General features: G+C 46.8%; 1 protein-coding gene across 2 annotated transcripts in view; it reads left to right on the top strand.

Moving 5' to 3' along the window:
- drc3 (dynein regulatory complex subunit 3) overlaps positions 1-12,438 on the top strand; it is a 107,140-nt gene that overhangs the window by 712 nt on the left and 93,990 nt on the right. For both annotated transcript variants that reach the window (XM_038820599.1, XM_038820598.1), the window contains exons 2-3: positions 2,498-2,603; positions 4,669-4,846. In XM_038820599.1, the coding sequence (XP_038676527.1) occupies positions 4,687-4,846 (160 nt within the window). In that variant the 5' untranslated portion in view covers positions 2,498-2,603; positions 4,669-4,686. The remainder of the gene's footprint in view (positions 1-2,497; positions 2,604-4,668; positions 4,847-12,438) is intronic.

Genomic DNA, 12,438 nt, shown 5'->3' with positions numbered 1-12,438 from the left:
CTTCTGACTGTACTGACTATACATTAACCCTTCATATGTGTATATGTATATATATATAGATCACTACATCCCCCTTTTTTGTGTCACATGTTTTCTATATGGTGTAAAGAAAATTGTACATACAGAAACGATGTAGTTTGTAATGCATTTTGCAGAGCCAATGAATCAATCAGTTCAAAGTTCACAAATTTAAACAATTGGGTTTCCGTCTTCTTCTGCTTGATCTTCTCGGTTGACTTGGAGTAGTTGAGGTTTTAATGTCCTGATCAATGTCAGCAGGTTTTTTGATATTCAAGTCCTGCTGGGTAAGTGAGTCATGCAAATTCAACGTAGGAAATACAGTTTGAGGAATTTGTATTTTTAATAGGTCTCGTCAATTCCGTCGAAACAGTACATCCTCTGCAGAATTAAAAATATATGAACGTGGCGCTGTTTGTCTGATTACTGTGGCAGTCTTAAACCATCCTCCTTCTGGATGTCAAAGAATATCATCTTTTGTGAGTGGTTTCAATGGAATCACATTTAGATAATAATACTGTTGTTGTTTGTTGCGTTGTTGTTTGATCTTACTCCATCCACAGGATTGATCTGGATTGCTGATTTGTAACGTGGGTAACATTGTTTTCATATCACGATTGAAAAGCATTTGAGCTGGAGACAGCCCTGAGCTTAATGGTGAGGCTCTATAGGAAAGCAAAGCCAAGTAAAGTCGGATTGCGAATCATTCGTCTTGCTTATCAGTTGCTTTATAATGTGCACACCCTTCTCAACTTTGCCATTTGACTGAGGAAAGTGTGGACTCGAGGCGATATGGTTAAAATTGTATTGTTTGGCGAACTCTGTCCACTCCCAGCTCACAAAGCAAGGACCATTACCAAACATAACCGTTTGTGGAATCCCATGTCTCGAAAATGCCTAAATTACTGATGAGGAAGTGAGATCTGGAAGTTTCATCACTTCAGGAAAATTGGAGTAGTAGTCTATGATGAGAACATAGTCTCTACCTACAGCATGGAACAAATGGATTCCTACTTTTTTCTACGGTAACGCAGTTATCTCATGCTACTGGAGTGTCTCCTTACATTGTGCCGGTTGATGTTTTTGACACGTGGCACACATCATTACCATATCGGTTAACTCTTTATTTATCCCAGGCCAATATACAGCCTGCCGTGCTCTTCTCTTGCATTTCTTGATCCCAAGATGACCCTCGTGAATCTTGCTGAGCATCTCTGACCTGAGAGTTCGCGGAATGACGATCTGGTCATTTCTGAGTAACAGTCCATCCACTACAGTCAGTTCTGTCTGTATGTTTTGGAACGGTTGACAGTGTCCCTTTGGTCAACCATGCTGGAGATGATGTATTACTCGGAGCAAGGTTGCATCTTTTTGTGTCTCTAGACAAATTTGCTGCAACTTTGCGTCAGATGCCGGAAGAGTTTCCTTGTTGAGCTTCAGTATCGTCAGTGGCTTCAGGAGGTGAGCTTTCAGTATTGATAGATCTAGGCAGTGTGTCAGCTATGATGAGGTCCTTTCCTGGAGTGTATACTATGTGAAGTCATACCTCCTCAACTTCATCATCATTCGTAGCAGGCGAGGAGTTATATCATTGAGGTTTTTTTCAATTATATTTACTCGTGGTCTGTGATCCATTTCTACAATGAACGTAGGAAGCCCGTACACATAGTCGTGAAATTTTGTGATGCCTGTGATCAGCCCAAGACACTCTTTTTCAATTTGTGCATACCTGCACTCTGTGGCGGTCATCGCTCTGGACGCTTAAGCTACTGGAACCCAGTCTGCTTGGTTGTCTTGTTGAAGAAGCACTGCACCGATTCCATCAGTGTTCGGGTACGCAGAGGGGAATTCAGATTGTCCAATTCCATCCCTAAACCCACCTCCTTTAAGAAACTCATCTCTTTGACCAAGAATTTTGTTATCCTTTTGAATAACTCCTTTGAATTTGGCATCCTTTTTTGTCTGCATCTCCCGCTCCGAAGTGCCTAGGTTTTTTTTTAAAAGGTGCTACCTTGTAGTCTTGTGCTGTGTATCCAGTGCCATTAGAAACATTGCTTGTTAAACAAAAAGTTTTCAAAGGTGAAGGATTAATTTCCAGTTGACTGTATCCTGTGATTTGTGTTAATTACTCCAATCAGTTTGGCTGAGAAATAAATTTATGGACACGGTATACAATATAATAAAATTTATGATGTAATCTTAACTCTTCAATGTATTATTACAGTCTTATATTCTGATTTTCATTTGATATTAGTCATACTGTCAATAATCCTGTTTCAAAAGTTGACATTCCACTGTTTGTTGGTTTTAATTCTTCAATTCTCCCTGGTTTGTACAGATCAGTACTATGTTTAAAAAAGAAAGGAAATGTTGGAAATACTCAGCAGGCCAAGCAGAGTTTGTAGCGACAAAAAAACCCAGATTAGTTGTTATCTGACTTACCAGATTTTCATTTCCAGAATTTCTGTTTTTATTTCAGATAGCCAGCAACTGAAATATTTTGCATTTGTTTCAGTGCTACGGTACATGGTGCAGTTATCATCCAAACCAGTGAATACTTGGATCTGGGTTGATCCCAGCCCCAGGTCAGTGTCTGTATGGAGTTTGCACATTCTCCCTGTGTCTGCGTAGGTCTCACCCCCACAACCCAAAGGTGTGCAGGATGGGGTGGATTGGCCATGCGTAATTAACATAAGAACATAAGAACTAGGAGCAGGAGTAGGCCATCTGGCCCCTCGAGCCTGCTCCGCCATTCAATTAGATCATGGCTGATCTTTTGTGGACTCAGCTCCACTTTCCGGCCCGAACACCATAACCCTTAATCCCTTTATTCTTCAAAAAACTATCTATCTTTACCTTAAAAACATGTAATGAAGGAGCCTCAACTGCTTCACTGGGCAAGGAATTCCATAGATTCACAACCCTTTGGGTGAAGAAGTTCCTCCTAAACTCAGTTCTAAATCTACTTCCCCTTATTTTGAGGCTATGCCCCCTAGTTCTGCTGTCACCCGCCAGTGGAAACAACCTGCCCGCATCTATCCTATCTATTCCCTTCATAATTTTAAATGTTTCTATAAGATCCCCCCTCATCCTTCTAAATTCCAACGAGTACAGTCCCAGTCTACTCAACCTCTCCTCATAATCCAACCCCTTCAGCTCTGGGATTAACCTAGTGAATCTCCTCTGCACACCCTCCAGCGCCAGTACGTCCTTTCTCAAGTAAGGAGACCAAAACTGAACACAATACTCCAGGTGTGGCCGCACTAACACCTTATACAATTGCAACATAACCTCCCTAGTCTTAAACTCCATCCCTCTAGCAATGAAGGACAAAATTCCATTTGCCTTCTTAATCACCTGTTGCACTTGTAAACCAACCTTCTGTGACTCATGCACTAGCACACCCAAGTCTCTCTGAACAGCGGCATGCTTTAATATTTTATCGTTTAAATAATAATCCCGTTTGCTGTTATTCCTACCAAAATGGATAACCTCACATTTGTCAACATTGTATTCCATCTGCCAGACCCGAGCCCATTCACTTAACCTATCCAAATCCCTCTGCAGACTTCCAGTATCCTCTGCACTTTTCGCTTTACCACTCATCTTAGTGTCATCTGCAAACTTGGACACATTGCCCTTGGTCCCCAACTCCAAATCATCAATGTAAATTGTGAACAATTGTGGGCCCAACACGGATCCCTGAGGGACACCACTAGCTACTGATTGCCAACCAGAGAAACACCCATTTATCCCAACTCTTTGCTTTCTATTAATTAACCAATCCTCTATCCATGCTACTACTTTACCCTTAATGCCATGCATCTTTATCTTATGCAGCAACCTTTTGTGTGGCACCTTGTCAAAGGCTTTCTGGAAATCCAGATATACCACATCCATCGGCTCCCTGTTATCTACTGCACTGGTAATGTCCTCAAAAAATTCCACTAAATTAGTTAGGCATGACCTGCCTTTTACGAACCCATGCTGCGTCTGCCCAATGGGACAATTTCTATCCAGATGCCTCGCAATTTCTTCCTTGATGATAGATTCCAGCATCTTCCCTATTACCGAAGTTAAACTCACTGGCCTATAATTTCCTGCTTTCTGCGTACCTCCTTTTTTAAACAGGTACTGTTTACCTGTTTGCCCCTTAATTGGAAAGAAAAGAATTGGGCACTCTAAATTTAAAAAAAACAGTGATTGCTTGTAAGTATTCAACAGAAAGGCAGTCACAAAAAACGTATCTTTCGACCCTCTAACCAAGATAACTCAGGGAATTAAAAGCTGACAAATTTAATTGATGTTTTTAGTGAAAACTTAAAGCAGCTTTTAAACTCCTTGTAATTTTCGTCTGTTTCTTGCCTCATTTTCAAAAAAATCACGAATCACAATTCAATCCACAAGCAAATGGAGAAACACGTCTGCAAAGGGGACTGTGCAATTATCCACTGATGGGTGTATGAGAGTAGCCGAGGACAAGTCACCTTTTCCTTTTGTTTCTTTACAGAGAAAGATGAGTCTGTTCTGTGCAACAACTGCTGATGGTTGCAGCAGCACCAGGCATTTGCAGTCTGTTCATTACTATGTGAAACTAAAATTGAATGTTTCTTCTGCCAATATTTTTAAAAATATTTTCTTCTTTTTAAGTGAATACAACCATTCAAAATGAACCGACTGTATAAAACAATTGCGCCCAGTGTCATTGATGATGAAATGCTTGAAGAGGCAGTAAAGAAACAGGGGCCATCAGGGAGGGCTGGACAGATAGCCCAGTTGGAGGGAATTGATTTCAAAGATGTACATAATCTTCAGCTTGACTACCGAAGTATGTTTTGGATCTGCACCAGTGATCTTGATAAACACAATATTGATTATTTGTGGTATAATTACTGAAGGTGCATTGATAAACAATTTGCAGTTGATTGCCGGAGAATGCACCCTCGCATATATAATGGTTGCGATCTAATAGCCATCCTGCACCGGAAAAGCAGCATGCGCATCCTCAAACATTTCCACCAACAGCAGCGCCAGCCTGTCCAAAATCTTCTTATTAAATTTCACTGGGAATCCATATGGCCCTGAAGCTTTACCCATTTGCATTTGCCCTACCGCCATCTGAACCTCCACAATCCCCACTGGCTCCTCCAACCCTGCCCTATCCTCCTCTTCTACTGTGGGACACTCAAGCCCCTCCAAAAGCATTTCTTATCTGATCCTTCCCCCGCATGGCTCCGACCTATACAACTTCTTATAAAACTCCTCAAATGCCCTTTTTACCTTCTCCGGCACAGACATCAGTTCTCTCATCCCATCCCGAAGCTGCATAATCTCCCAGGAGACTGCCTGCAGGAAGAGCTGTCCCGCCAGCAAGCAACTGGCCTTCTCCTCGCACTTGTACACCACACCCTTTGCCTGCCTCAACTGGCTTACCGCTTTCCTTGTGGACAAAATGGCAAACTGCGACTGCAGTTCCTTTCTACTGGCCAAATGTTCGGAGTGGGATCTTCCGCATGCTTCCCATCAACTTCCAAAATTTTGTCCACCCGCCACTGCCACTCTTCTCTTGCCTCCCTATCCACCTGCATCTTATATGAGAAGATCTTGCCCCTTTGCACTGCCTTCAGCGCCTCCCATATCACCAACGGTGAGTCCTCCCCATTTTTATTGAACCCCACATAATCATCAATCATCTTTGCTATGCTCCCACCAAAACCCTGACCTGCAAGCAGCCCACAACCATCCTCCATGCTGGTCTCTGAGCAGGCCCTTTTTCCAAGACCACATACACCAAGTGAGGAGCATGATCTGAAATAACGATCACCGAGTATTCCGCTTTCCTCATCCCTGACAACAACAACCTCCCCATAACCAAGAAATCAATCCTTAGATGTACATTATGCAGTGGCGAAAAAAAAGAATACTCTCCACCCCTGGGTGTTAGAACTGCCACGGTTCCGCTTCCCCCATCTCCTTTGTGAATGCTGCCAAAATCTACCCCCTGATGGGGCCAACGAGCACGGCTTAGATCATTCCATCTTCGGATGCAATACTGTTAAATCTCCACTTAAAATTTACTGATGTGTATCCAGGCTCGGGATGGCCGCCAATATCTTCTTCCTAAACCCTACATCATCCCAATCTGGGAAATATACTCTAACCAACACCACAAACCTCTCTTCCAAAGTGCCCATTGTTATAACGAATCTGCCCCCTGATCTGCCACCACCTTCTCCATCCAAAACCTACCTCTCTTACCCACCAGTACCGCTACCCAGCAGCCCTGCTAACATAGCTCTGAGTGCAACACATAGCTCACCCAGCCCTTCCAAAGCCTAACCTGGTCCTTCACTCTCAGGTAGGTCTCCTGCAGCAGCAGCACATCGACTCGCAAGCTCTTTAAATACAAAAAGAATCTTGTCCGCTTCATTCGTACACCCGATGCCCGCACGTTCCACGTTACCATTCAGACTGAGGGTCTCTCACCCCCCCCCCCCCCGCACCCCCTTCCCAACAGCCAAGACCACCCCTCGGGGCATACCTAAACCCCCCCCCCCCCCCCCCACGCCCCCGCCAGCTTCTTAGGCCCCTTCCTACCCAAAATGGCCCCCGGCCCCACCCCACAAATGGGACCAAGCCCTGCCCTTATTCATCGTCAAACAACTACCCTTCCCCCAACACCACCGGAATCCCCCCAACCACTTCCTTTCGAAACCGAAAACGCTCCTCTCTCTGCATGCTCCACATCCCCCCACTGTTCACACCTCCTAGGCCAGGAGAAACCTATCCATACAGGCTCAGCATATCGCAGCCCTGCCTCACCTCGCTCCCCTTCACCATTCAACTTAAGTTTGCTAGCGAGGTGGCCCCCGCCAGAGCTTCTACCAACACATACCTAACACAAAAGCCAACATAGAAACACCCCCACACCCAACCCTTCTAAACAACCAAACATGTTAAACGCCAAACCACTGTCCCCAAACCATCTCCTCTGAACCACAACGTAAGAAGTCAAAGTCCAAACCCCCATCAGTCCCAGTCCTTCAGCCCTCACGAATGGCTCCACTTCCTCCGCCATCTCATAGAAATGGTCCTTGGAGTATAAGCAACTGTCAGCTTCGCCATGTAGATCACCCGAACTGTACGTCACCCTTGTAAAGTGCTGCCTTCATCCTGTTAAAAGCCGCCTGCCTTCTTCTCAGCTCTACCATGACATCCTGGTATTTATGAATACCAGAGCCTAGCCACCTCACTTCCTGATTCTGTTTGGCCATCTCAAGACCTTCTCCTTCATCTGATAGCAGTGAAAACAGACTATCACAGGTCTTGGTGGATCATTCGCCTTTGGCTTTGGCCAAAGTGACCCATGAGCTTTATCCAACTCAAAGAGGGAGGTGTTCTCCTCCTCCCCTGACAATTTAGCAAACATCCCCGAAAAGTAATCCGTCGGCCTCGTGCCCTTCAGCCCCGAAGCCAGCCCCATAATCTGAAGATTCTGCCGCCGTGACATGTTCTCCAGGTCCTCCACTTTGGCTCTCAGCCCTTTATCCCCCCCCCCCCCCGATCACTGGTGTTCTCTCCCCAGATGGGGCTATTATCACGTTCAGCAGGCCCCTGATGTTCGCTGTTCGTCGCCTGTCCTTGACAAAGCCTGTCTTATCCTCCGGCACTACCTCTGAAACGCAGCTCTCCAGCCATCTCGCCAGGACCTTCACCAGGATCTTTGCATCAGTGTTTATGAGTGAGATGAGTCTGTAGCACCCGCATTCCGTCGGGTCTTTGTCTTTTTTGGGTATCAGCGATATTGAGGCTTGGGCTAGCGTGGGTGGCACAGTACTCCTTACTAGCAAATCTGCAAGCATCTCCTGCAGGTGCGGGGCCAGTGATGGCGCAAATGTTTTGTACAAGTTCGCTGGGAATCCATCTGGTCCCACCACCTTCTCTGCCTGTATGGAGTTAATACTCTCCATGACTTCCCTCCGTTTTAATGGTGCTTCATTTCCAATGGTGCTTCCTGGACTTGTCTTCCATCTTCCCCCACCACTGGCATGTCCAGTCTGTCAATGATCTCCCTGCTCTTCTCCAACTTCACATCCACGGAGTGTGAAGGATTGTCGGAGATTACGATTGCGGAGTGTTGTGCTCCTACTAGCCCTGGAAGCACCGGGGGGGTGTGTTCACCTATACGACCCGGGGAACCAGGTTTAAAACAGGCTGTCAGTGGCATGCGCAGCTGCATGGCTGCCTTGCAGGCTGTGGTAATGGTGTTCCATACCTGTCCACCCCGACCCCACAGTCCACCTCCTGGCCACCCCCTACTACTCTCCCCAGCCCTGGCAGAAGCCCCCTGGCCAATGGAACGACTGTCAGTGAAGTATGGTGGTGTTGGACACTGTCCGTATGCCCTCCCTCTCTCAGCAGCCACCATGCCAGGTTCACAATTTCTGAGAACACAGGTGGACCGCGCAGTCGGGAACTCGCCCATTGGTGGTGGTGAATCAAGGGTGGGCCCACTAATGATATGCAAACGGTGTTTAACATACGCACGATGTGCATCGTATTGACGCTGTTTTCGAGGTGATGGAGCATCACGATTTGGCGTCAAACTGGCGCCTGCCGTATTTTGCTATCGGAAGCTATTCTCCGCCCAATTGCATGCCCCGATTTCGGCATTGGCTGACGGAGAATCCCGCCCATAGGTTTTTTCAGGAATTCCACGTCATCCAAGTTGGGAGTGTACACGTTTACAAGGACACCATTATCCATGACGTACTGTTCCGATGGCTTCGTAACCGTCTTTGTCGCTGTGAAGGTTGTCCTTTTGTTTAGCAGTATGACTGACCCATTTGCCCTTGTCCTGTCACACGATTGTGTTACGGGAGAGCTGTTTTCAGAACCCCAAAATGTGTCATGGAGTTCAACCAACCCCCACCTTTAATGGATTGTTGCTTTTGAAGCACACGGCTTGTTCCCCAGGTATAATATTACAATTATGGAAATGTGGTTTTTAAAACAGAACAATGTTTATTCCATGAATTCAAATTAACCTTTTAAATAAACATTGGATCTCTTAACACCCCTTACTTCAAAGATAACCCCAAAAATAATACAACACTACCTAATCCTGTAAACTGTTCCTTTACACATCCAAAGACTTAACAAATCCTTCAAACAGAAGCACATTAGATTTATATTCAATACTGAGACCTTTTTACAATTCCGATTTCACCAAAGCATTAAGAGATAGTCCTTCATGGCAGAGATCACCAACAATGCAGCTCACAGCCACACCCAAACTTTCTTCAAACTGAAACTAAGACTCCCAAAAAGCGGAAGTGAGCTCAGCTCCCCCCGTGACATCACTTCAGTAATATGATCAGCCTCATTTCTTAAAGGTACATTTCTGAAACATCCAATTCTTAAAGGCACTCTCACATGACAATTGGTACATCTGACCCAACCAGGTTTTTCTTACCTGTAGTCGGTCCTTTTCCCCGGGTTTGTCTCTCAGAGGAAGATAACATCAGCCCTCATACTTTTCAGATGGGCAAAGACTCTGGATATTTTCACTGCCGTTAAGTTCGCTGATGTTCCAGGTGACTATCCTGATGGGGGGGGGGGGGGGGGCTCTGTTAACCCCCCGCTCCTGCTGGGTCAACCATACTTACATGTTAATGTGCCCCAGCACTCCAGGGTTTCCCTTTTTCCAGGTAGCATCCAAGATGGCCTACATTGCCATTTACTCCATGTGGATATGCCCTTGCACTCTGAGGTTTCACTTTGTTTGGTGATCCGCCAAAATGGTCATTCCTGGCATAGTTGTTTGTGCTGTTGCCATGTGCGAGCTATCATAGCCAGTATTCTATACCTCCACCCCCGATTCCCTCTCTTAGGTCTGTCCACCTCTTCTGAACCCCCCCTCCATGCCCCTATGGGCCTCCCTTCCCCACTCCTGACCTCCCCCACCCCCCCCCATTGTCTAGCTTACCCCCTCCCTTCTGCCAGGTATTCCCTCCTTGCTCCCTGTTGGCAGCTGTGCCGTGCCCCCCCCCCCCTTTCCCCACCGCCCGTACTTCCAAGGCTGGCTTGCTTGCTAGTGCGGTGGCACTCCCTCCCCTGGGCGTAATCCCTATTCTCACCCTTGCCTTTTTTCCCTCACCTGTCGCTGCACCTTATTGTTCTCACCCCTTCCTTCCTGGGACTCGAAGTTAGGTTGAAAGCGAGGCATTTGCTCGTCTCACGCATTTGTCGTTTTCTCTCCTTTGCACGGAGTTTGTTTCTACTGTTGCCACTGCCTTCCCAGCCCGGGTCTGTGCATGAACCCGTCTGCCTCGGCCGCTGCAGCGAAGTCGTACTTCTCCCCATGGAAGATTACCCACAGTTTGGCTGGGTACAGCATTCCAAACGGCACCCCATTCTTGTGAAGGGCCGCCTTGGCTGCGCTAAGTTCAGCGTGGTGCTTGGCCAGGTCTGCCCCAATGCCCTGGTACTCTTGGATCAACTGGCCTTCTCATTGGCAGGACTCTGTGCGCCTTGCCCAGTTTAGAAGCTTCTCCCGATCCTGATACCAGCGAAGTTACACTATGATGGCCTTTGGTTGTTCTGCTTTAGGCTTTGCCCTGAGTGATCTGTGGGTTCTGTCTTTTTCCAGTGGTTTTGGAAAGCTCTCCCACCCAACCAGCTTACCCAGCATCCAGATATGCCGTGGGGTTCCTATCTCCGGTTACCCTCCACCCCCAGTAGACCTTCGATGCGGAGGTTTTAGCAGCGTGACTGGTTTTCCTGGTCCTCAATATTCCCCTCAGTTTCCCTTGTATCGCTACCAACCTTGTCATTTCTGTCTCCAAGGTGGCGATTTGGTCATTCGGGTCGATTGCTGCTTTCCCCTTGTCTCTGATTGTCGCCTCTTGTGCCTTCAATCATTGCTCTGTCATTTCTAGTACCACCTTGAAGGGGGCTGGGTGTCGGCAACCGCTACCACACTGTTGCCATCATTTCGAGCTTGATGACGTCTCTGTGTTTTAATAGCTCCAGAGTCAGGAGGTCCATCCACTGGCTTATTAGTGGGTAGTGTGAGCCGCAGTGACCCAGCCTGCTCTGGTATGGCTGGGGTGGCTCCCAACGTTGGGAGAGTAAGAAGTTACAATATTTCTGCCTTAACGCAAATAACTAACTAAACCCAATAGGCAATATAAACAAAGTCAAACATAATAACCCGGCATGAGCGTAAACAGCTCCCCTACTTCCCTAATTACAGCACCTCTAGTCTGTTCCACAGGTGAATCCACTTATTCTCCTTTGTTCTCAGAGGTCCCCCAGTCCATGGTCTCTTAGGAACTTACAGCCTGCTCTGGCGTATCAAAATAGTGTTCCTGTCCTTCATATGTGACCCACAAAGGAGCAGGGCACAGCACCCAAAACCTCACTTTATTCCTGATATGGCCCCCTTGACCCTATTGAACCTGGCCCCGCTGCTTGACCAGCTCTGCTCCCAGGTCCTAATAGATGCAAACCACATGCCCTTCACAGGTGCACTCTCTCATCTCCTTTCCCCAACATAGGATCTACTCCTTATCCAGGTATCAATGTAGACACACAATGATCGTCCTCAGCAGCTCTCCCGCTTTCGGTTTTCTCCTCAGCGATCTGTGTGCCTGACCCACTTCAGGAGGTTGGTGAAAGACTCTCTCCCCAGCAGTTTCTAAAACATCCTAGCCACATACTTTGGGGCTTCCCTCAATCCCTTCAAGCAGCCCATGATCCTGGGATTTTGCCTCCTTGAGCGATTTTCCAGGTCGTCCACTTTCTCCCTCAACTTCTTCTGGCACTCTGCCCATCAACAAAATTTCTGCCTCCAACCAGGCCAAACTACCTTTGTGATCAGCAATCGATTCCTCCACCTTCTGGAGTGATGCATTATGTGCCTCCAGCCTCTGCTCCACTCGATTTAGGGCAGCCCGGATCGGTTCTGCCACCTTAGCCAAGTCTTCTGAGGCTATCATCCTCTTGTGGGAATTCAGCCATCAAAAACTCCACTAGTTGCTCCGTTGACCGTTGTGTGGGCAATGACACCACAGAGCTCTGCGCCATCTTTTCCCCTGTCGCACCTCGAGAGTCCTCCTGGTCAGACTGTTAGCCTTTGTTTGTTGCACTCCCCGTTTGATAGGCCTTAGATAATCACTAGTTTTCAATGTTCCTACGTTTTTCACCTGCATAACACCCTGCAAATCAGGCGAAAAGGACCAAAGAATCCAACCTTTGTCAGGAGCAACTAATGTGCAACCACTCACTCCATGGCCACCGGAAGTCTCAACTCAGTAACATGTTCCCACTTTGCCCCTAAGAGCTATACCTTACTCCTTCTTGAAAACATACAATGTTTTGGCTTCAACTGCTTTCTGTGGTAGTAAATTCCACAGG

Source organism: Scyliorhinus canicula, chromosome 15 (assembly GCF_902713615.1).
Source record: "Scyliorhinus canicula chromosome 15, sScyCan1.1, whole genome shotgun sequence".
NCBI lineage: Eukaryota > Metazoa > Chordata > Chondrichthyes > Carcharhiniformes > Scyliorhinidae > Scyliorhinus > Scyliorhinus canicula.
The sequence above is the reverse complement of the archived record's forward strand: the minus strand, read 5'-3'. Positions and strand labels throughout refer to the sequence as shown.